Below are 24881 nucleotides of genomic sequence, written 5' to 3'. Positions count from 1 at the left end.
AAAGAATGTAGCTCCCATGGGTTGAGATAAGAACAGTTTAATAACTAAAGTATAACACAAATCACTACTGCTACTACTAATAATGATAAAGGAAATAACTAGTGAAGAGAATACAACACCTCACCAGCCGCTGACCCATAACTCACCCCACCCTGCCCAACCGAGCACCGACTGAAACCTCCTCCATCCCCCCAACAGCTCCTAGCCCTTCTGGGTAACGCTCAGTTACATCCTGGACATGACATGCTATGGTATGGAATACCTCTTTGGCTAGCCTGTGTCAGGTGTCCTTTCTCTGCTTCCTCCTGGCCTCCCCTCCTCCCTAGCAGGGCATGAGGCTCTGAAAGTCCTTGGCCAGAGTAAACATCTGAGCAGTAACCCAAAACATACTTGCTATCAGCACCGTTCCCAGCCCAAAAGTCAAAACACAGCACTGCACCAGCTACCAAGAAGGAGAAAAATGACTGCTACTGCTGAACCCAGAACAGTTGGGAGGAAATATCTCTTTAGGACTTTAAAGGAAAGCCATCTCCTCATTCAACACACTTATTAAAATAAGATTTTTCTATCAGATTTTTCAGGAAATCTGAACACCAAAGCAAGTTTTGAGAAAAATAAATGCCATGGAAGGCTTAATAAAAAAAAAACAAACAAAACACACACAGAAAGAGGCAACAAAAACCATACTGCTCTATTAAAAGAATGTATCCCTAATTAATATTTGCAGCATATAATTAAGTATTAAATGATAAGGCTTAATTTTATTTGCGCTTTAAGTTTTTCAGTCAAGTTAATTTAATCACAAATAAATATAGCAGTTGTATTAAAATAGCTTATAAAGAGCAAATTAAATATTTTGTACACTGCATGTGCTACCTTAGGATTTAATTTTAAGCCGTCAATTGAACATTTTAACTAAATTCAAATATAGGTGCATTTAGGTTTTTTGTTATATGTTAATCCTATCAAAATGAAATTTATAGTCATGGCAATATCACAATCAGTACTTCCACCTACTTTGGTAAAAGGCCTCTAAGTCCCTTTGGGATAGGGTATTTTAAAGACTATTTGGAAGATTAAAGCAGAACATAATGGTCATTCATTATTAATGCAATGGTGTTCTGTGACAGCAGCTGTTCCAAAATGACAAGGTTTGCTGACAGGAATATTACCACAGGATAAACTCAATTTCATGTGTGCAATTAAGCATCTCTGATAATCTGCTTCACTACTTAGCGTTGCTGTCAAAAGCTGCAATGATACTCAGGCTGGTAATCAGAATGCCTTCCACAAAGAAACCGCAAGCATACCAGCCAACAGTGCCCCTGAAACCTTTTGTTATAGATGTAAAAGCAGACCAAGAAGGAAGAATGGAAATTCGTAATTTTGGATATAGATTATCTTCATAGGGTAGACTAACTACTTACAGGAAGCCAATATTTTGTTGAAAGCACAAATTGGTGCAAATATTGTGAATTATTGTTCCCGCAGCAAAAACCTTCTCAAAAACTTACAAAAGACATCATTGTTAAGCTTTCTTTTAAGTATATCAGCATTTTTAGGACACTAAAAAAGTAACTACTTGTTCTTGAAAATAAATAAGTGCCTGCAATTTTAAACATTTTTAATGTCTGACTTATGCATGTTTCTTGGACATGTGAACCCCAAGTACTGAACAATCAAAGGATAACAAAAGCATAACACAATATTTAGCTCACACAACTTCAGCCTGTTAAAAATGCTTTTTAAAAGCATTGCCTTGCATGTCTCCATCCCAGTGGTATGAATCCTCCCATCAAACTTGTCAGTCAACTTAATCCATCTCATCAAATGACAGGAGCCATCAGTTGTGTGTATAAAGACTGCCCTCCAATGACAAATAGCATGGACGCCTATAAAACAGACTGGGCATGTTATTTAATGGCACTGCCTGGTTTTATCCTGATCTGAAACCTGCCGCCCCTCTGAAATTCCTGGAATATTTTAGAGATGCTTCTTTCCGCAAATGTCCCTCTTTCATGAGCAGAGAGGGAATAAATTGTAAGAAAACAGTAGGTCAACAAAAAGATATGGAATCCAAGAAAAACTGAGGTTGTGTTTCACACCTGAGCCTTCAGAACCATAAAATGGCACAAACAGAAACAACCAATGCTGTACTTGGGCTTCTCCAGCTCGCAGCAATGCCCACTGATTAAGGAGGGTGCAAGCTCATCTGAGACACTGGAGGGGTCCATATGTGTGGGCACAGCCAGGGACACAATCCTAAAGACAGGTATCATCACCCACATCAGCTCCGTTTCTCATTTCATTCACTCCAAAGCCCGAAAGCCAGACCTCCAAACTTTTTCCTTCCTACACTCCCTTCTCTTTCCCTTCACTACTCTCCTTTCAAAGTGGAAAATGTATCAAATAGTTTACTTTTGGAGAAGTTATTAAAAAAAAAAAACAAAACCCAAACATAATTGTATCCACAAAATACATCTAAGGTGTTTTCAGAGGACACACCTATCTGATTTGCTAGTAAAAAGCACTCTTCTAATATCAAAGAAACAAACTGAAATAGAACTCAGACATAAAAATGTGTAGGAAATATAACATTAATTTGATTTTTTACGAGCCTGTCAAATGCAAGCTTGTAAACTGACCCTGATGCGTAAACAATGCAAAACCAAGCACCTCACTTTGTGCATGCCATCATGCAGAGCCAAGAAAAAGATATCCTACAAAGTGTAACAGACACAGAACAGTCCAAAACAAGGGTAGTGGTGCAGCTCTGTGAGTCTCCGGCTCCTTCAGTCTGTAGGGACCCATTAACACCTCTCTTTCCCTTACACTGTTTGTTAGGTAGACAGAAGTGTCACTTCTGTCCCCTACAAAAGGCTCAAACCTGCTTGCCAGAGAATATACTGAAGTGTTCCACAACCCTTCGGGGAAATCAAAATCAGCTTTGATCATCATGAGAGATGTTCCATCTATCCTGATCAATTCTTGCACTGTCAATCAGAAAGTTTAATGTTTACCAGTCTTCACTGTGACATTTTCAATGCCACACTTTGTATACCTTGGAGAATAGCATAGCTATGAGGAGACTTAACCCTTCTTACTCACAGTCCTTGCTTCTCCTACTCTCACCAGCCAGCAAGTTCATGCATGGAGGCATGTCAAAAGCAAACTGTCTCCCCTCTTCAATCTACGTGCTGTTTCTAGGAGCAGATGTGGTCCCGGTGAGAATAAAAAGGCTGCCACAGCAAACTGTCACAACTTTTGAGGTTTTCTTCCTTGCCAGCATGACAAATTTAACAGCATCTGGTTTCCAGCTTAACATGAGCTCCAGCTGAAGAATCATCTTGAAGGATAATTACTTCATAGATGCCAAGACATGGACTTTGATCAGAAGAAACAGATATGGGAAGACATATTTTCCAAGACTTTCAGTGCTGAGAGAATATCAGCTTACACTCTATGACTTGCACTCTGTAGCTTTCCAATGAAGGAACACCCGAAGTGAGCTTACTTCTACAGAAATAACGATAAAAGCAAAATATGCATCTTTTTATCACTGCTTGGTTTATTTTTAAAAACCACCAAAGAATTAAAACCACAATTAAAACTTTTTAATTGGATCAGTTCCCTGATCTGATTTGCAATGCAGCTGCACAAAAAACTAAGCCAACATAAAAGAGGAGATAGCACTAAAATGAGCATCTGGGAAGAGGATAGGAACTGTTTACCGATATTACTGCCAAATAAGAAATGCTTGTCAAGCTACTGCCTTAAAACACTGTCATCAGCTCCTCCAGAGAAGAAGGTAATGTTTTATCTGTGCATGCTAAAGTCAAGTTTTTCAGGACTCTGCCTCTACCACACAACATCCAAAAGATGAGCAGAACGCTGGCCTTTCCAGCTGAACTGCATTCATTCTTTTTCCCTTTTTCCACAAAAGGGGTGAGTACTACACAAGAAATAAGACCAAAAGACAAGGGGGGAGGGGATACTATGAGGAGTGCAACTGGACAACACATGGCAATACTCAAAAGCCTCCCTGTTTACATCTTTTCAAACACCAAGTCCTCAGCCTCTAAAGATCCTGGCAAGATAACGTCAAAGTGTCGCAGATCTACATTTGTCATTAAGTATGCTACCGCATGTTCACTCTTACAGACCTGGAAACCACACAAAAATCACAGCCTCCATACTCTGCAGCTTCTCTTGAGGCCTGCTGCGATTTCAGCATTGCACACCCAGCACTGTTCCCTCAGGTTTGCAAATACAAAAGCAACATATCCCATTTTCAATATGGCAATGAGAACTCCGTGGATATGCTTGAATCTATATTCACAATGGCAAGAAGCAAAGAAAACAGCAAGAGTAACCAAGGGAATCTTAAAAATACCTTTATGAACTTGAAAATGGGGGTAAAAAGGGAACTGTAAGAACCTCACAGCCCCCAGAATTTCCCAAACATGATACAAACACCCCAAAAGTTCTCTGGAAATCTCAGGCAAAGTAACCAACATAACATGTTGGAGTAATACCAAAAGTATTACCACACTATTACACAACACTGACTGCTTCTGCTGGAAATCTGTACCCCCTTTAACATACAATGTTAGCACTTGACACTGACACAGCAAAGTCAGCCGTCCTGGTCTGATGACAGCTCTACCTCTACACTGCCTAACACATATGACCTTCAAACCTGCAAAATATTTTGTTATTTCAGTCCCGAAAATTCCCTGGAGCCAGGCTTGCCAACAATGTCAGATAACATGCCTGTTAAAAAAACATAAAATACTAAAAAACAACAATTATTTTCCACCTGGGTCATTTTTTTTATGCTAGAAACAAAGAAAGCAAGCACCTAAGCACTGATTTAGCAAAAAAAAAAACCTTTCCAATTTGATACAGCATTCACCAAAGACCACAATCAACCAAAATTTTCCAGGGACTGATTTGACCTGAAGCAATGTGAAATTAAATCTTGTCTACATATAAACATTTCAACATCTACACAGAGCCATTCTAAGTTTGCAAAAACAGTGTTCAGCGATAGAAAGTGAAAATAAAAAAACAAACTAAAATTAAAAAACAAATAAAACCAAAACAAACAAACAAAACAACAAAAAACCAGACCATCCTACACCAGACTGCTGTTGTTCAAAAGCTGAAGCAGAACTACATGGATGAAAGCAAGAAATTTAATCCCACACACCTTTATATTATTTTTCTTTTTTGCCTTGCCTTTGTATAGATAGCTTAGCAAATTCAAGTTTTGATTTTATTAGTGATTATAGACATGATGGCACTGAAATCATATGACTTGCATTTCCAGAAACACTGCATGGTCCACTTGGTCCTTGCTGAAAAGGCAATCTACTCGTAATGATCCCTATTCATTATGAATATTACAATCCAAAACAACTTTTGCAATGCAAATCCAGTTCACTGGGAAAGCTTTATGAGATACAATTTTTGCTTTAAAAGCGAGCCTGACATTTTGTTTCATTGAGTTAATTTGCCAATGACCTGAAAAACAAACGATTCCATTTATCAGACAATCTGCAAACTACAAGAAAAACATTAAATAGACTAGGGAGGAATTAACAGGAACTTCTGCTCTAGAGCCCAGAAAGAACCAAAATGAAAGCTACCAACAGTCACACCATATAACGAAACATCCTCATAGAAACACAAGTGAGCCTCAGAATTTAGGCTCAGAATTTAGGAATTTTAATTGGGCAAATCAAGTTAAAGCTATAGACTTAAGACTGGAACATATTATTCCTACATTTCAAGAAAAGTAGAAACACCCAAGCAAAAACCCATTATCTCATCTTCAAATATTCGCAAGACTTCAGATGTTGAAGACAATAGTTTTTACAGAGTGAGAAATTAAGGGGAAACATGGCGAATTGTAACACAAAGCAGCCACTCTTCTAGGCAAGTACACCTTATCAAAGACTCACCTAACATCAGTTGTCTGTTCAAACTGCAGAGAAACAGAGGGTGGGAGAGTTCACTCCCCAAATGCCTGAAAAATCAGTCTTGATATCAGTATTAATATAACCTGGCTGACACTGACAGAAAGATAAGGGTCTTATAAAGATGTTAGTGCAAAGTTGGAAGTTATCATTAATAAAAGGAAAGGCTAAAACATAAGGGGAAATGTAAACCCCTGATGACTGCATTAGGCAAAAAAAAAGAACAGGAGAACAAACTGCAAATTCACACAGAGTCAATAAAAGATTCTCCTAGAAACCTAAGTGTTCAGCAGTTGGAAAGAAGAGAATAACCAGCATGCAAAGTTCTAGCACAAAGTAAAGTCACCAGTTAAAGCAGCCACAAAAAGGCAAATATGAACCCAGAATGAAACACACCAGGTAAACATTTCAGCAAAGCACAAGGAAACATGGAACACTATCATACACATTATCAGCAACCCACGGATGGTGTAAAATTCTGGATGCCAGTCAAACTACACATAAAAGCACTTCCCACTCCCTGGATCATGTCAACAATCCTAGGAAAGAAGGCTAACTAAACAAAAGATGAAAGGGAATAGGCTTGTTGTCTGCTGCAGGACCAACTACTTAAGTGATGAAGGTTATTTAAGAGGAAGGACAACGCTGGGAAAACAGCAAGTGCGCGTGAGCTATGAATAAATTTAGACAGGAAATATAAAAGCTTCTAACAGTTTGAAGAACTGAAGTTCTGCAGCATGCTTTCAACACGAAAAACAGATGGAAGAATCCACACTCCTCTAAAACACTATTCCATAGGTTAATCTTGCAACACTGCATCTATAATACAAAGACACCAAAGCAGATGCCAAGGAACTAAGACTCTGCACAGCTCAGCTGAAGAGTAAACATATGGGTTTAGAACCAAAGAAGCAAAAACAGCTGTGGCAAGGCAGCAATGTGTTTACCTACATTTTCTAGAGGTGCCCTGAGAAAAAAGCAGTACTAGAAATGTAGTCTGAAGAGAGTGCTGGATCAACCCTCCTGCTTGCTGCTAACAAAAGCCAGGCCCCACTCTTCCTATCAACCTTTGCAGGGGTGTCTGGCTCCTGTTTCACTCCCATTTTTCACAACCTTTGCTGAGTTGATTCACGTCACCAAGCTTTCATCACCTGCACAGGTGATCCAACTCACCAGATAAATGCTTTCTTTTGGTAAATTAGTTTTCCAGCAAAAAAAAGCTGAACCAGCTCAATGGTAGAAAACAAAACCAAAACTACACAAACCCAAAACAAAAAAAAAAACCAAAACTTGGGTGGATGGGGCCATGGAAAAGGATCTGTCCTTTATAGTGGCATCAGGCCACCAGTTGGGCTTAACTCTTTTCTTGGTATATACCTTATTCTTTTTAATGAAAACAAAATGTAACAAGTTAAAAGCATGAAAAACCACTCAAATACAGCAAGTTAAAGTACAGACCATTGACACCCAATGAGTTTGTATTCTGGGTGGTTTCATTTACAGTGGAATCATTAAAAAAAAAATAAATTTTGAAACTGCTTCCAATGGCAAACAGTTTTTTTTCTGGCAAAGGACTGTATGATTTAGCTTCACTAATTGCACAGTTCCCATTCCACTGCACTTGTTTAATTGTAATAATGCAGAGAGTTAGTCAGTGTATGTAATGCAGAATTTAAGAAACTGCAACTGAGCAGACTGCCACTTCTGAAGTACTAGAGTCTTGATGTTCTTGAAGTATGTGGGCTTGCCAAAGGATTCTGCACAGCTGTGAGAGTCCCCAGTTCAAAAAAACCTTAATTTGTGCAAATACATTACAGCCACGTGAATGGTAAGTCTGGCAAAACACACATCAAACTTCACAAAGTATTTGAAATAACTCTGCCTAGCTGGTCTGGCAAGTTTCTGCTTTCAATTCAGTCATAGGTCAACACAAAATATCTCACGATGGTTTGTGAGGAAATAAAGAAAGGAATGCTTTTATTACACAAACTTTGAGGACACATTAAGAAACCAGTGCAATTTACACTCAACAAAAAGAGATGGTGTGCTAACAGATGCTGTCACAACAGCCTCTTCCATATATACACATCTCTCCTTCCAGACTTGACAAAAATCCCAAGAATGGTGAATTCTTCTTCAAGCTAAAATTCCAGTGTAACAAGAAGTGCAAATATGACTCTGAACCTAGCTTGACTGAATCACTTTTTTTCCAGTGCTTCCATTTAGAATAGGCACTGTTGTTATTTTTTTTTTTTAAAAAAAAGCTACACACAGATCAAGTTTGATGGTCAAGAAAGCACAAGACAAAACAGAGGCACAAACCGAAACAACTGAGTCATCATCTTCACTCTGGCGATGACACCGATTCCATCCAAGTTGCTTCACGGTTTTGTAATGGGAAGAAATGTCAGCTCGGGGTTAACTTGATGTCCCCAGATCAGCCTCTAAACAATGCTTTGGTATTAGGTACCGAAACACGCATAAAAATTGGATCCTAGTGGTCCAATAGAGTCGGCTTTCACTCCCGATAGTTCTACATCAAAACAGGTTTAACATACCTCTTCACTCTACTGGAACTAAGCAAACCGAGCCACATGATGTGAAAGGCAGGAGGTAAGAAGACATCTCAAAGACATGCTGAAAAAGCTGTAGAACTTTACTAGAACTACGGGCCACAAAAACTTCCTTTAACTGAGGAGAGCAAATGCGGACGGGCAAAGCCCGAGGCCGCCGCGCGAGAGCACCCGATCGGCCACAAAACTCCGGCCGGAAAGCCGAGGAGGGACGCGGGCAGGGCAGGGCAGACCAGGACGGCGGCTAGAGCTGCAGGACAGCCGGGTCCTGTCACAAACAGAACACCACGCTTACCCTGAAGCTTGGCGGCAGGACTGCCAGCGCCCAGGGGCCCGGCTGCTCACCAAACAGGCCTGGAGCCGCGGCATCCACCGCGGGTCGTCTTTACTCTTCCTCCCTGAGGAGCCCAGGGCCCACAGCGGGGGGCGGAAGGAGGCCGCCGTCCCTAGCCACCGGCCCTGCGCCCTGCCGGGCCCAGCCGTCGCCCGGCCTCCCCATGCCACACATCCCGCTCGCTTACCTACGTCCTGCTCGAAGGGGTTAGGTGCGAAGAGCGGCATGTCGCCACCCCCAGCCGCTCACCAGCTCCACAGCCCAGACACCCCGGCCAGCGGCCGCTCGATCCGTCGCCGCGCCCGATCGCTGCCTCAGGCCCCCGTGGCTGCCCGCGACGCCTGACCGCGTGCCGGAGGAAACGTCACAGCAGCCCCACGACGACTCGCCGGCCAGGCGGGGGGTGCGGAAGGGCGCCAGTACTGCACAGTGGGACTAGGTGAATAGGGGCGGCGGCGTCAGGCACTCGTTGGGGCACCCCGGTGGGAGAGGGCCTCGCCAGGGGCAGGGCTACGGGCGGCCTCTCCGGGGCGGGGCGGGATGGGGGCGCTGTCTGCTGTTCGTGACGTCAGGCGGGCGCCATCTTGACGCAGCGGGTGAGGTGGGAGTTGTTGTTCGCCGCTCTTGCGGTCTCAGTGCAGTTGTTACTGCTCGGTGTTTCCCCTCGGTGTTCAAAAACTGCCTGAGGACATGGGCTTTGTCACCTTAGTGAGTGCGAGGAGGGGTGGAGGGCGAGAAAAGCGTGCCCGGCAGTGGGAACGGGGGGAGTGTGGCTGAGGGGGCGCAGTTGAGGTGTAAATTAGTGTTTCACTCTACGTAGAGACTTAGGGCTGCAAGGATTCTTAAATGAGTATTTCACTGTATATAGACTTACATAGACAAGACTATAAAGATTCTCAAGGAAGGCATACAACAAGAGGACCAGATATATTCTCTCAAACCAATGTAGGCCTTTCTCCTATTGGTAAGGCCTAAGAAATACGTAAGCGGCTGCGAAAGAAAACAGCTCGAGTTGCCTCTCAGGGTTGTAAATTAGACTAAAGAAGAACACGTAGTTAATTGGCAGGATTAATCACGCACTCCAATCTCTAACAGATTTCCATAAAAGGATAAAATGAGTGGGTTTATTTCTTCCCAGATGACCACTGTGACCCCCAGAGATCACTCCTCAAAATTCACAACACCTGAGCCATAGTCTTATCCACCCAAATTACTCTATGCATGAGTAACGAGAACTGGGTGGGTATTTCCCAGAATTATACTTAATATGTATATAACGAATGTGTAAAAGCTGTAAACTTGTTGTGCATGATATGTGGAGCAATTCCCCTATGCACGCAGTACTGCTGTAATATCAGTTTCTAACCTGTCATTCTGGTTGGAGAGTTTATTTCCTGGACTTCTGTGACATATGGCTGAGGGAAGTATGGCCCATCCTGAGGGAGGGGAGGGCATGAAGCCTCCTGCTGGCTGTCCCCACAGCTACACATTCAGAGTTGTGCAAGGAGGGGAAACTCCCTGAAAAACATTTCCGGGGCACAACTGAGGCCTCCTGGCCCTCTTCTCCCTGTGGGCAGACATCAACAGCTGCTTGCAGGAGCAGGGGAGCTCCATGCTGCTGCCCGATGTAGCTCCTTTCTCAGAGGGGTGATGTGGCTTCAAATGAACTCAGACCAGTTGGCGTGTGAGTTGGTGGTTTTGTATCCAGCACCACGTGCTTGCTGGAATATGCACAGTCATATGTTTTAGATCCATGTCTCAGAGTAGTCGTGAGCCTTAGTCATCACTGTGGTGGTGTCAGTGCATTAATCAGAGCCTATTTTTGACTTCTTAAACAAGAGAACTCATGGAAAAGCAAGTCACAGCAGCACTATAATGGCAGTATTTCTTTTAGAAGAGTAGGACTTTGAAAGTACTGAGAACAAGATTCCTGAAAGCTTCCTGTATGACTGTGACTGGCATTTTCTTCCCCTCTTATCTCAAAGTTCCAGGACACATCTCTTACCTCAGCTGTGATATGCAAGTATAAAACCTAAAGATATCTAGGTTTCACTTACACATACAAAAAATGTTTTATAGAACCATAGAATAGTTAGGGTTGGAAAGGACCTTAAGATCATCTAGTTCCAACCCCCCTGCCATGGGCAGGGACACCTCACACTAAATCATGTCACCCAAGGCTCTGTCCAACCCCACCTTGAATACCACCAGGGATGGAGCATTCACAACTTCCATGAGCAACCCATTCCAGTGCCTCACCACCCTTAGAGTAAAGAACTTCCTCCTTATATCCAATCTAAACTTCCCCTGTTTAAGTTTTAACCTGTTACCCCTTGTCCTATCACTACACAGAAACCAGAACTGCACACAATACTCCAAGTGAGGTCTCAACAAGAGCAGAGTAGAGGGGCAGGATCACCTCATTTGACCTGCTGGTCACACTCCTTTTGATGCAGCCCAGAATACGGTTGGCTTTCTGTGCTGTGAGCACACACTGAAGTCGGCTCATGTTCATTTTCTCATCAATCAACACCCCCAAGTCCTTCTCTGCAGGGCTGCTCTGAATCTCTTCTCTGCCCAACCTGTAGCTGTGCCTGGGATTGCTCTGACCCAGGTGTAGGACCTTGCACTTGGCGTGGTTAAACTTCATGAGGTTGGCATCAGCCCACCTCACAAGCGTGTCAAGGTCCCTCTGGATGGCATTCCTTCCCTCCAGCATATCAACTGAACCACACAGCTTGGTGTCATCGGCAAGCTTGCTAAGGGTGCACTTATTCCACTGTCATTGTGAATGACAAAGATGTTGAACAAGACTTGTCCCAACACTGATCCCTGAGGGACACCACTTGTTACTGGTCTCCAGCTGGACATTGAGCCATTGACCACAACTCTTTGCTTGTGGCCATCCAGCCAGTTCTTTATCCACTGAGTGATCCACCTGTCAAATTGATGTCTCTGCAATTTAGAGACAAGGATGTCGTGTGGGACAGTGTTGAACGCTTTGCACAAGTCCAGGTAGATGATGTCAACTGCTCTACCCCTGTCCATCAGTTCCGTGGCCCCATCATAGAAGGCCACCAAATTGGTCAGGCAGGATTTTTTAGCATATTTTGTAAGGAATTTTATATGTTAGAAATTATAAACTGATATTTCTTCAGAATGATAGCAGAGTTCATATTTCTGAAGCGTTTTGTACATCAGAAGCATTTATTTCAAATCATCTGGAGTCTACAATGGTGCACTATTACCAAATGTGCTGTTGTTTTTGTTTGGTTACAAACTCGCACTAGCTGATCCCTTGCTCTGCTGTACAGCCAGTCTCGTCTCTTGGATGCAGTTCCCATTTCGTTCCCGTTTTCCAGGGTTTGAGACAGTCAGCAGGTGGCACCGTTGTTTCACGTTCAGAGCCATCATTGCCCATCCTGAACCCATTGATGGAAATGAACTCTTCCCATCGGATATTTAAGGCAAAATGGAGTGTCGTTTTCTCAGTCTTAAATTTCCTAATTACATTGAAACTTGTAATTTCACTTAATGAAACAGACATAATAAAAAAAGGCACTAATTTGCTCAATTGCTTTAAAAAAGGAAGGATGAATCAACTTGTCCAGTAACAATAAACATTAATGCTGTCTTGCTGAAACAGAAAATTGTAATGAGTTCCACATCATTCAAAACAATGAATTTTCTATTAACTCCACAGTATTGCATGTGGTGTGATAATCACAGCAGCTGTGCATGGAGATGAATGGATAGCTTCTCCAGTTCTTCAGATCCTGTAATGTTGGTTTTGTTACTTTGGTATTGAATCAGATAACACCCATCTTCAGTAATTTTGGCTCTGCTTTTTACCTGGTTATGGCGGGACAACGCATCTGAGATTTCTGTCCCTCCTAGAAACGAAGGACGGCAAAGCACCATCCACTGAGTCTAAGCTTCTGGTTTCAAGCAGTTGTGAAGAGCATACAGTCCAGAGGCATCTACAGAATTTCTGCACTAGAGAACACCACAGCCACGGGTTGTTTTCCCAATGGAAAAACCTGATTCCCACAGTAAATGATAAAATGCACAGTAATAGTAAGAGATGGGAAGAGAAAAGGAAATACTAGGGTACTACCAGTTATCCCAAGTCCTGCAGGAACAAACCATTCATTAGGACATCTTTAGGAAGCACTAGAGAGGACAAAAAAAAAAACCTGTTAAAAAAAAAACCCGACAACCCCCCTCCCCCCCCCCCCAAAAAAAAAAAAGTGATTTCTGAACCCCTTCCTCCAGACTCCAGGTCTGGCAATCTGTGCGTCCATCCCTGAGCCAACTGTGAGCTTTCCCACTTGCTTTGTAAAAATGTGTTGTCATAATATTTAATCTCAAGCCTTGGCTTTAATAACAGATGTTTTTAAGGACAATTTATATTGTCCAGAGTATTTGCTTTTAGAAAACTCATGTAACTCTTGGGAAGCTTTTTCCTAGTGCACAGGAGCAGCTTCCTAAAAGCTTTGTTTTTTAGCTGACTGAATTCTCTGTATTTCTCCAGCTGCCCTCTAGTTTACTTTGTGATTTACTGAAATATTTTTCTCTCCTTTTATAATGGTCTTGGTCCTCTGGTGCTCTGTGTAGGAGTCATGCAGACAGAAACTGATTAAACAGAGAAATGCTGAAAAGAATTCTGTATAAAGCATTTCAAGATGTATGTGAGGTCTCTCTCCCCCTCAGTTCTGAGTTTACTGTTAGGTGACGCTTGTGACTAAGGAAGTCAGCGAGAAGTATACTCCTTAGTGTTAATGTTCTGTTTTTTTACAGCCCTCTGCTCAGCAGATGAACTTTGTATCCATGATGCCCTTGCATGTGAAACGATACTGCATTGAACAAGTACAGAAAAGCTTGAGCGTTTTTAATAACAGATTTTACTGTACACACAGTCTGATGCCACTTCAATGGAACATACCCTTGGTGTTTAAAGACTTTGATTCATTATTGTGAAGTTTTCTTTGGCTTTTGTTATTCAGCTCAGGCACTAAAGTTCCCCAGTTTCCCCATAAAAGCATCTCAGACACTTTTTCATGTGTGGATCTTACAGCACACTTGGAAACATGTTGATGTTAACTGGAATACATTTATTTTTCTAAGCATAGATTAGCTGCCATGGAGGAGAAAGAGGGAGGGAGATTCAGCAGCTGCAACTGATGCATCCCACTTTTCGCCACGTTTTTCATGCACAGCACCCACCCAGCGTCTCAGTCCAATAGCCACCCAAATGCAGGGGCGATTTCAGTGGCCAAGGACCTGTTTAATGGGCAGGTCCACTGTCCTAAGGCCCTGGAGTCTTAGCACCTCCTTCCAAAAAACAGCCTCAGCCAGGGTGGGGTTGTGCCAGTGGAATGACCACTAGTGGGAAGCCCATCTAGTTCCAACCTCCCTGCCATGGGCAGGCCTTACACTTAGACCAGGTAGCTCAAAGCCCCGTCCAACATGATCTTGAACACTGCCAGGGGTGGAGCAGCCGCAGGTTCTCTGGGCAACCTGTGCCAGTGTCTCATGACCCTCATAGTGGTGAAGAACTTCTTCCTTATATCTATTGTTCTTTCATGGCAGCAAAGGCAGGGAGACTAGAGTCATTCTGGGGCCATCTTTCCTACCCACCCATCCCCTCCAGCCAGCAGTCAAGAGGAAATGTGTGTTTTGGCATGTGGGATAATTGCTCTAGTAACCTAGTAAATTTGCCTGCAAGAAGTGATTTTGCTCAGTGGTGGGTTATGTGGAGAATTTCTGTGCCTGTCCTATATGGCAGGAGATTCTAAACCAGTCACAGATTTTCATAGAATCAAAGAATTTGTTAACAAATTTGCCTCACTTTGGTACCATGTGGCCTCCCAGCCATGTCCTTGTGTCTGAGTGAATGTATTCCAGGAGGAATGCAGCCATCAGGCAATACCAGTTGTTTCACAGTGCAAGCCAAATTTCAGATCAGATGCTTCCTCTCATGAGCTCAAAAGTTCAATGTCCTTTCACTGCAAGCATTTATGCTCTGAATGAAAAATGCCGCACGCTGCTTTGTATCTCATTATCCAATAACAACATGCGCCCAGACAGTGTGTAAGCAATTCTTTCTGCAGGATGAGGGACCAGATTTGGATCTGTCTGCATCTCTGCCAGTTAGACTGCATTTCGTGTACTGGGGCAACTCTAGCTTTATACTCCTTCACAACTGCCATATCCCAAAATACATAAATTTTTAAGAGTCCCTTATGAGAGCAATTCATACTTGTCAGAACTGTGGCTACAAATAGTCAGAACTCAGTGCTTAGCAAGTTTGCTGGTGATACTAAGCTCTGTGGTGCAGTCAACACACTGGAGGGAAGGGGTGCCATCCACAGGGACCTTGACACACTTGACAGGTGGATCCACGCGAACCTCATGAAGTTTAACAAGGCGAAGTGCAAGGTCCTACATCTGGCTCGAGGTAATTCCAAGCACAAATATAGGCTGGGTGGAGACTGGATTAAGAGAATTTGCCCTGCGGAGAAGAACTTGGGGTGCTGGTTGACAAGAACTTCAACATGACCTGGCAGTGTGTGTTTGCAGCCCAGAAAAGCAACCATGTCCTGGGCTGCATCACCAGCAGCATGGCCAGCAGGTCGAGGGAGGGGATTCTCCTGTTTTCCTCCACTCTCATGAGACAACCCCTTGCAATTCTGCATCCAGTTCTTGGGCTCCCAACATAAGAAAGATGTGGACCTGTTGGAATGAGTCCAGGGGAGGCCGGGAAAATGCTCCAAGGCCTGGAGCACCTCTCCTATGGAGACAGGCTGAGAGAGCTGGGTTTGTTCAGCCTGGAGAAGAGAAGGCTCCAGGGAGACCGTAGAGCAGCTTACAGTATTTGAAGGGGCCAACAAGAAAGCTGGAGAGGGGCTTTCAACTAGGGCCTGTAGGAATAAGACAAGGGGGAATGGCTTTAAAACGACACAGGGTATATTGAGGTTAGATATTAGGAAAAAGTTGTTCCCTGTGAGGGTGGTGAGGCACTGGCACAGGTTGCCCAGAGAAGCTGTGGTTACCCCATTGCTGGCAGTGTTCAAGGCCAGGTTGGATGGGGCTTTAAGCAACCTGGTCCAGTGCAAGGTGTCCCTGCCTGTGGCAGGGGGGTTGCATCTGGATGAGCTTTAAGGTCCCTTCCAACCCAAACCATTCCGTGATTCTGCGATAAGCATATGTAAATTTTTATTTTGTTCTAAATACGTACACCCATCTGTATGGATGTACAGGTAGGGGAGAGGACAGAGCACCATAGCTACACCCCAGACAGCTAGTCACTGTGTCAGAGATGCCTACTCCATCATGTACATTTATGTATTCTCAGCAATCAGCTGATTCCAAATTACAAAACCTGTGTCCGGTTTGTGCCGCCAGTCTTGTTCCAGTTCTTCATCAGAAAACCAGAACAAATCAAAACAGAACCACATCAAAGAGAAACTCAGGAGGACATTAGCACATTAGCAAAGCTTGACAAAATTAACTCCTGCAGGTAAGAAGCAACACCGCTTAAAATTAAATGTGTCCAAAAATTGGATGCAGTGGGTAGTAAAAGGAACCAATAATTTAAGCACTGGATTATGTCCTTCAGCTTCAAATACGTTTTAGAAATCCAGACTAACACTCAACAGTACGATCCTGAGTGTGACTCCAGCATAGTGTCCTGGGTTCAGCTGTAGCAGTTATTTTTTCCTCTAAATGCTTCTCAAGACACATAGTCTAGAACAGGGCTGCACAGGGAGGCTGAATTTGTGTGTCCCACAGCTGGGGTCCATGCTGAGGGCACCAATAACACCATCAGCCACAGTGCCCTCTTTGTCACTGGATGGGGAGCTGTTCCCCCCAGCACAGTTGTGTGTAATACTGCTGGCAATTCAGAGTTTTACCTGCAACTTCCTGTACTATTTTAAAGTGCTGCTCCATCAACTCTCTTCCTCTCCTAAATGGTATCAAATACCATTTTTTTTCCAATGTCAAAGCAATTAAAGTGGGAGATACTTGAAGAATTGCACAGTCCTTACTGCAGTCCCAGCACCTATGGTATGTTTAAAAGCAGAGGCACCTGAAGATCTGCGCTAGGTGCAAAGCTTGAGAACAGGTCAATAGATCCCTCTACAGAGGCAGTCTGAAAAAGAAAGGATGCTCCTGAGACTGACAGCAGCACATAACAGAGGAAAGGCTAGTGCACACCCTCTCCTGTCCAAGGGCATTGTCCAGGATCAGAGTAGCAGCTGACATCATGGGAATGGGAGGCAGAGGTGCCCATGCTCTCTACTCCTTCTGGCAGCTTGCCTTTTGGAGTGTTTTCTAGATAATTCTGCTTTCTCTGGTGTTAGAATCATAGAATAGAGTCGTAGAATAGTTAGGGTTGGAAGGGACCTTCAAAGGTCATCTAGTCCAACCCCCTGCAATGAGCAGGGACATAGGGACATTTCAACGAGATCAGGTTGCCCAGAAACACATCCAGCCTGGCCTTTAATGTCTTCAGGGATGGTGCATCCACCACCTCTCTTGGCAACCTGAGCCAGTATTTTACCACCCTCACTGTAAAAATTTTCTTCCTCACATCTAAATAGAATCATAGAATCATAGACTAGTTAGGATTGGAAAGTACCTCAAGATCATCTAGTTCCAACCCCCCTGCCATGGGCAGGGACACATCACACTAAACCATATCACCCACGGCTTCATCCAACCTGGTCTTGAACACTGCCAGGGATGGAGCATTCACCACCTCCCTGGGCAACCCATTCCAGTACCTCACCACCCTAACAGTAAAGAATTTCTTCCTTAGATCCAGTCTAAATCTGAATCTCTTCTCTCTTAGTTTAAAACCTTACCCCTCGTCCTATTGCAACAGGCTCTGCTAAAAAATCTCTCCCTGTCCTTCTTACAAACCTCTTTTAAGAACTGAAAGGCCACAATAAGGTCTCCCTGAAGTCTTCTCCAGGCTGACCAACTCTCTCAGCCTTGCCTCATAGTAGAGGTGCTCCATCTCTCCAAAAGGGTTTGGAAGCCTTTGGAAGTGATCAGGAGCAGAAACGTCCTTTGCTCCCAGGCGTGTATCCCACTCACAGCACTCACAGCAGGATACTGTTGTACTTCTGTGAGTAGGAGCAGAGGATTACCCAGGTACCCAGATGTGGTGCTTCTGCCTCAGGACCAGCAACGCTATGCTGGTACAGTTTGCAGTCAGCACTGCATCGGAGAGGATTGCCCAAATTTCCCATTTTAATAGCTTTTATAGTGCCTTTAAGAAAATGTTCTCAGTTTTCATGTCCTGTTTTGGTTTTTTTGTTGTTTTTTTTTTTTGTTTTTTTTTTTGTATGCATTTAAAGTCTGCCACAGTGAGACTTCAGGGAAATTCCCCAAATTGTAAGGAAATGGCCTCTCCTGTGCAAAGCTGGGCAAGCTCTCTTTCTGATTACACAGTGTACTGATTACACACTTGTTGGACAAGTATGAGAGGATTGGCCCTGCATGGGTGTTTTGTGGCTTCATTCATGTTTATAAACTACTCAGAGATCTTCAGATGAAAAAGGATTTATGAGTGCAAAACAGTAAGTTGCCAAACTATTTCTAACCTCATAAACAGATAATTTTAAATTCAAGGAGACACTGGGGAGGGCAAGATCGCACAAGTGGTCTGGGAACAGTTTCCATTGCTTGTCCTGAGAGCTCCAAATGCAGAATTCCCTCTGTTGCTGTAAACCCAGCTAGCATTTTATCATAAATTGAGAAAAGCCTTTCTAAATTTATTTCTAAGTTTTAAAAATGGAAAACTCATTTGTTTTCAGCTGGCCTCCTTCTTCTTTTGTTTCTCTATTTGTGCTGTACAGACACAGTGTTAGAACAAAGATTCCTGTAAATGTTAACTGAAATATGGGAATCAATTCAGCTTAGTTTGACTTTGTTCCTTTATGTCACATAAACTACAGCAAATGTGTCTGTTGTAGGATCATTAACTGAAACAGCTAATTAAAACTGTGTGAGGTGAGTTGGGATCCCATGTCTCCATTTCTCCTGCTTACAGTCTTGCCATTGGAAAGATGAAATTGGTGTGCAGGCAACCTGCAAGCTGCCTGTGGCTGGGCTGGACCCTGCCAGTCATGGACTGCACTTAGTGAGCACTGAACACATTGGGGAGGTTTATGAGTTATTCACAGGCCAGTTTGCAGGGTGGGCTGATCATTAACTGGAGTCAGCAGTGAGTGCCTGGGCTGGACCTCTACATGGCTTGGTGGCCACAGGCTGCTCACCCAGCCTCCCTGGGCTTCCCTGTCCCAGGGAATGGGCAACCTCAGCCCCCAATTCCTTCAAGGATGCACGACCCCTCCCTGGGTCGGTGCTTTCTGGGTATTTCACCTCAGCCCCAAATACAGTAAATGTCTAGGTAGAGCATTTCCTTTCAGAGTGTTTTGGAGGCTCCTTCCAGAACATAGAGGGAACCTTTTGCATTCAGTGATAGTCCAGCATGCCTGCGGGGAGGCACCTGCCCCTGGGCACTCCTAACCGGAGCCAAAAGCAGAGGCTGGGGAGTCTCCACGCAAGCCATGGTGCTCCTCAGACACTCGGGTGGACAACTGGAGGAGTTTAAAGCCAGGCTGGATGGGGCTTTGTATAACCTGGTCTAGTGGAAAGTGTCCCTGCCTATGGCAGGGGGGTGGAACTGTGTGGTCTTTTAGGGTCCCTTCCAACCCAAACCATTCTGTGATTCTATGATTGGCAGCAGAACTGCCTTCCAGAAGCAAGCTGTTCTCCATGTGATGGATGTTGTGCTATTTGATATTTTAACAGAAGGCAACATAATTACAGCTTATTCTAGTTAATGAATCCTGGTAAGACCATTGTGATATTTTCTGTTCAGTACTTGCGCTGCAGTTAGTGTTTGGTGCTCAGTATGGAGCAATGAGTTGGCAAGTCAAAACTGGCCACCCACGGCCAGGGACACTGCGTGCATGTGGATGCTGTGGGTGAGTGGGGGTAAATGCAAAATAAACAGCGTGGACAGCCATCTGCCACTTTGAAAGCAGCAGCCAGCACTAGCACCCCATTAGGACACAGACCAAAAGCACAAATCTGGTGGTTTGGCCACCGGCGATTTTAATTTTTATATAGAAAAGGCTTCTGGCATTTGTTAAAAAAGGAAAAAAAAAAAAGAAAAAGGAAGAGGGCAAGGGATTTGAGGACTTGTTTAAATAATAGAAAGGCTGCTGCTGCCCATTTTGCTTATGTCATCAAAAAAGGTTACAGCTTTGAACTTACTCATGGGCAACCACAGAGTTGACTTAATGCAGTAGAGCTGTGGTGTTGCTGATTTGCTCACCTTTCCAGAGCAGAGATTCTCTCCAGATGACTGCATCCAAGTGGCTGGGTGCTTACTCCCCTGCTTCTGCACCAGGGCTGCTGACCTCAAAACTAACTGATTATTTTTTTGTTTTAATATAGAAAAAGGAGCAGGCAAGGATCTTAACATTTCCCTTCCTCAAAGCATTTCATGTGCTACAGCCTACTCCTATGTCTATGAAATGCTACTGGAAATCCAGCAAAGCACAAATCAGGGGGAGTGTCACCTGTCCTGGCTGTAACTGAAGCTCGTACTCCTGGTTTGAGGCCTCCAGTTATTAGGAATAATTAATTGACGTTTAAAATCATTTTATCCTTCATTTTCCTTGTTATCCCTCATTTCTCCCTGTTCTAATCTCCAGCCAGTGAGCAGCTCCAAGAAAATGCATTAGTGCAGTCCATCTTGTGTTTTACCTTTATTTCTAAATGAAGCCAAGCTGGATTATATACATAGACAAATGTTACATAGCCAGGACAACTTCTACCAGATAGTGATTTATTGGGAGTTATTCAATTAACAGAAAAAGCATCGTGTCTGCTGGCATAATTCCTGCTTGGCCAGGCTAGCCAGGTAAGGGTCTGCCTGCTGCGGTCCTGTGACTGCGATGATGTCGGGCCAGGGAGAGGGGAAAGAGGTTTCTCCATACTGGGAAACATGTGGATGTGTAAATGCCTGATCTAGACATGTTGGTATTGTCAAATAATTCCTGTTTAACTACTTCTAACTTGATGCATTTCCCCATCAAATACTAGGTGGGTCATTTGAATACCTCCTCTCACATCTCCCTGTCTCTTATTTGTGTTGAAACCCAAACCATTCTCTCTTGCCTGAATCTCAGGAAATTAGTACAATGAGTAAACGAGTGTATGAGTTGAAATACTGTCACACAAGATTTGTTTATGTTTAAAAAGACGTTATTTTGTTGCTTCTTCAGAAACAGCCTTGCATGATGTTTACTATGGGACACTAAGTGGGTTTGGCTGCTTTGGCTGGAGAGGAGAGCAGGTGCTGGTGGTGCCTGCTGGGCTGTGTGGGATCTAGTGCACATTAATAGCTACCCAAAAATGAACATCATCTTGTACAAAACCTTGTGTGCAAAACAGATTGGCTATTAGAGCACTATAGGTCATCTCTCATTTGCACCCCCACTGCTTCAAAGACCCACAGCAGGCTTCAACTGAACTGCTCCAGGTTTACCTTTGGGCAGGATCTGGCCCCATCCACTCAGCAAACTGCATTAGTGGGTCACATTGGTATGCAGCAACTGAGCTTGGGAGACCATGCCACCATAGCTTGAATGGCTCCATCAGTCCTGCTTCTAACGTAGAAACAAGGGATCAGCAAAGCTTATGCCTTGGCATTGGAGTATGAACAGTTGTGGGTTCCTCGGAGTTGTTAGTAGTATCACTTTTACCCTTCTGATTGCAATTATTGTTGCTAATGACTCACAGAAGGTTGCTGGGAAGACTCTGCTATTACAGCAGGGTTTTCTAGTAGCTTCATTACTGCTAGTGCTGGCGTGCAGGAGTGATTTGTATGATTGACAGTTCAGGCAACGAAATTCATCTTGTGTCAGTGTGGGGCTTGATGGGTTCACAATGGGACAGGGCTCTGGCCACCAGGCAGGTCTCCCCAAGCCCACAAGGATGGCAGTGCTGTGGTCTACTGCTGTGCACCACTTTAGGAAGCTTTAGCATGCTGGGCAAGCTTTGGGAAGAACAGTTCCATCCCAGGAGCCTGCTCTAGAGATCAGACGTTAACCACTGCTGCTTCCTATGGATTTTAGAGGAAAGAAAACTCAGTTAAAAAAGCTGGAGGAACATCACTGACTGCATTCTACATCTGTTACATCTCAGAATAATTTATTTTAACCTCTGAAGATATAAGTGAAAATATTTGAAGGAGATGGAGACTTGCCAGTATTTCCAGTTCATTATAAGCAAAGAACTGTTGCTTATAGCACTTTTTTGGAGCAGAGAATAGTCTGGTTTTAAATCCCTCAAGCAATGAGGAATTATGTACTCACCAATGGAAATTGTTCTTCAGTAAAGAATTTACTAATTAAAAATGTTTAATTTTTAAATTCAGTCTAAATTTCCTCCCTTTACATAAATGTCCTGGCTGCTTTCTCTGGGCACTGCTGGGTCCCTGTTAACCTCAGCTGGGGTTCACCCAAGTGTCTTGCCTTGGCAGGCTTACACAGTGGGGCCAGCTCCATGCAGGGAACAAAGCTCTGGGCTTGGGTGTGCTCAGAGCTGGGGGAAAGCAGGGCAGGGGCAGCTGGAATAGTGATTGTCTCGGAAGATGCTAAAACTCTCTGAACAGGTGAGGCCAAGGACAAGTGGTGGCCAGTGGTGGGTCTGCATTTTGGCTACTCTGGGGATAGTCAGACCTTCTGTGGGGGCAGTGGGGACATGGGCACTGGTGGGTGCTGCTGAGCAAGGTGTGACAAATGGCTCTGCCACCGGGGAAGCTGTAGATGCAGCCCCTCCATAACCAGCCCATGCAGTCCCTGTTTCACCACCACCACACTGCAAATTCACTAAAAATGGTTCATTTCCCACTGCAGACTGCTTTTTCAGTAGTGCTTTGCACAGAACCACAAGCACGGCCCTGTACACACAAAGAGGCAGTTTTTCCCCACTCTGCTTGTGTGTGGGAAGGGATTGAAGGACCTAGGGGCAGAGGGACTTGCTCAAGCAGGATCATCTCCAACTGGGCTGGGTGAGAAATGTGAGCAGGCTTGAAGACAAGTGTCCAGCAAACGGAATTAAGAAGACCCAGAGACATAAATAGTGAAGCAGCTTGACTTGAAAATGCCACTATATAAGTAGATATGTATGTGTGTTATCCAGATTAAAATTTAATTAAATTCCTGCAAGATTTTTAGGCCTTCATAAACTTCCTTTGAGCTTTCTGCCAACTAGGATATGCTCACTGGCTTCAGAATATAAAAGCAAGTGTTGTTGTGTTTTGCAAATATATTTTAAAATGCATGCAAGTGCTGACTATGCAAAAGTCTTGCTGGTTTCCACGATTAACAAAATTACAAAAGCACAAAGGGGATAGCAGTTCTTCTTGTTTTTGACTATCCTTTAAAAACAAGAGATGGATCAAAGTATCCTGTGATTAAGTTAATTAATCACACCCACGTCCTGAAAAATCATTGACTCTTCTGAACCCCCTTTTCACAGAGGGAGGACGTGAGGAGATGGCCAGGGTGGATTCTAGTGTGGGCTGGTTGTTTATTTACTCTTTTTTCCCAAATGAGGACCGGGATGGGTTGGCATGGCCAGAAGGCAGGGATGTCTCTGGCTGGGAGCAGCCAGGTGGGAAAGCAGTGGCAGACTTCCTGCCCAGCCCTCAGGGATCAGGGTGCACAAAAAGCTCTGCTGCTTTTAGCCTGTTTTCAGGTGATCCCTAGAAGTGAGGGGCTGAGCTGCAGGGGCAAACGCTCAGTGGGCTGGATGGGCACAGAGACATTTGTTCTGAACACAGCAGGAATGGTCTGACAGACAGTGGTGCACTGGAAACACACCCTGAGAGCAGGAGTCCCATGCCGTGTCATGCTGCTCCCACAAGGTTTGTATTTTTCTTGCTTTTCATCCAGTGCTTGTCCTTGTCAACACAGTGACAGCTTATCTAACGGAAAGACTTTTTATCTGGTACATCTGGTAACTGAGTGCCACACGAGCCTTCACGAGATGGACATGCTGACCGTCACCCCTGAGCTCAGCCCCCCCCCCCACATTGTCCACATCATACTCATTTAAAAGGCTGCTGTAAATGTGCTCTTTCTGGGACCCTGTAGCAATCTTGCTAGACATGTGTTAAAGCACTTGGAAAATTCAACAGCAAACTGACAGTAACGTTACCAAGCTTTCAGATAAACAAGAAAGGGATTCCATGTGATCCAAGTCCAATCCATAGCTCCAACCTTACAAGCAGCATCTGATCACAGGAGGTACACTTGTGTTTTTCTGAGTAATGAAGCTGGAGAAGCACCCAACCAGCCAGGAAGTCACAGCAACCCACTTAGGACATAAATATAACCTGCTGTATTTAGCAAAAACTAGAGCTTTTTTTGATGTCTGACAAGTGGACACTGAGAAGGACATGTACCTATGGTCCTCCCCATCATGCAAGCATAGAGGACCTGGACCTGACTTCTGTCCAAAGATACTCCTGTCTGAACTGCTCATCCTAGCACAGACCAGGCTCTTACTTGTGCTACCCCTTGCTCCTTCTAAAACCAGCCCACAGATGAGTTTTTGATCAAATCCTACCTTTCTGCCCTCAAACGCAAACCTGCATCAGCTTTGGTGAAGCAGGGGTCAAGGTCTGCTGCTTACACTGGCTGCAGGGACCCAATCTGACCAGGGCTGGCTCTGGGAGGAAGGGAGCATTTTCTTGCCCACCCTTCAAAAATATTTATCAGCCAATTCTGTGGCTGGCTGATATACAAGCTCTTTTTAATTATGAAGATCACTGAATTACAAATAATGATAATAGAACCGGTTTGCTGGTAAATAGTGATTGTGAGGTCTCTCCCTAGACTGGCAGCTTTTGGCTCCAGCTCCTCCAAAAGGACTGGCAGGATGCCACCCAGCAGCCAC

General features: G+C 44.0%; 1 protein-coding gene across 2 annotated transcripts in view; it reads right to left on the bottom strand.

Annotated features, from left to right (window-relative positions):
* STAM2 (signal transducing adaptor molecule 2) overlaps nt 1–9330 on the bottom strand; it is a 28080-nt gene extending 18750 nt beyond the window's left edge. The window contains exon 1 of one of the 2 annotated variants that reach the window (XM_005153738.3): nt 9076–9330. In XM_005153738.3, coding sequence (XP_005153795.1) covers nt 9076–9115 — 40 coding nt within the window. In that variant the 5' untranslated portion in view covers nt 9116–9330. Of the gene's footprint in view, nt 1–8849; nt 8871–9075 lie in introns of those variants that run through there. The other variant, XM_031053120.2, reaches the window with a different exon arrangement.
* Between the last annotated feature and the right edge of the window lie 15551 nt (nt 9331–24881).

Source organism: Melopsittacus undulatus, chromosome 4 (genome assembly GCF_012275295.1).
Source record: "Melopsittacus undulatus isolate bMelUnd1 chromosome 4, bMelUnd1.mat.Z, whole genome shotgun sequence".
Taxonomy (NCBI): Eukaryota; Metazoa; Chordata; class Aves; order Psittaciformes; family Psittaculidae; genus Melopsittacus; species Melopsittacus undulatus.
This window is presented reverse-complemented; position numbering and strand designations above follow the sequence as displayed.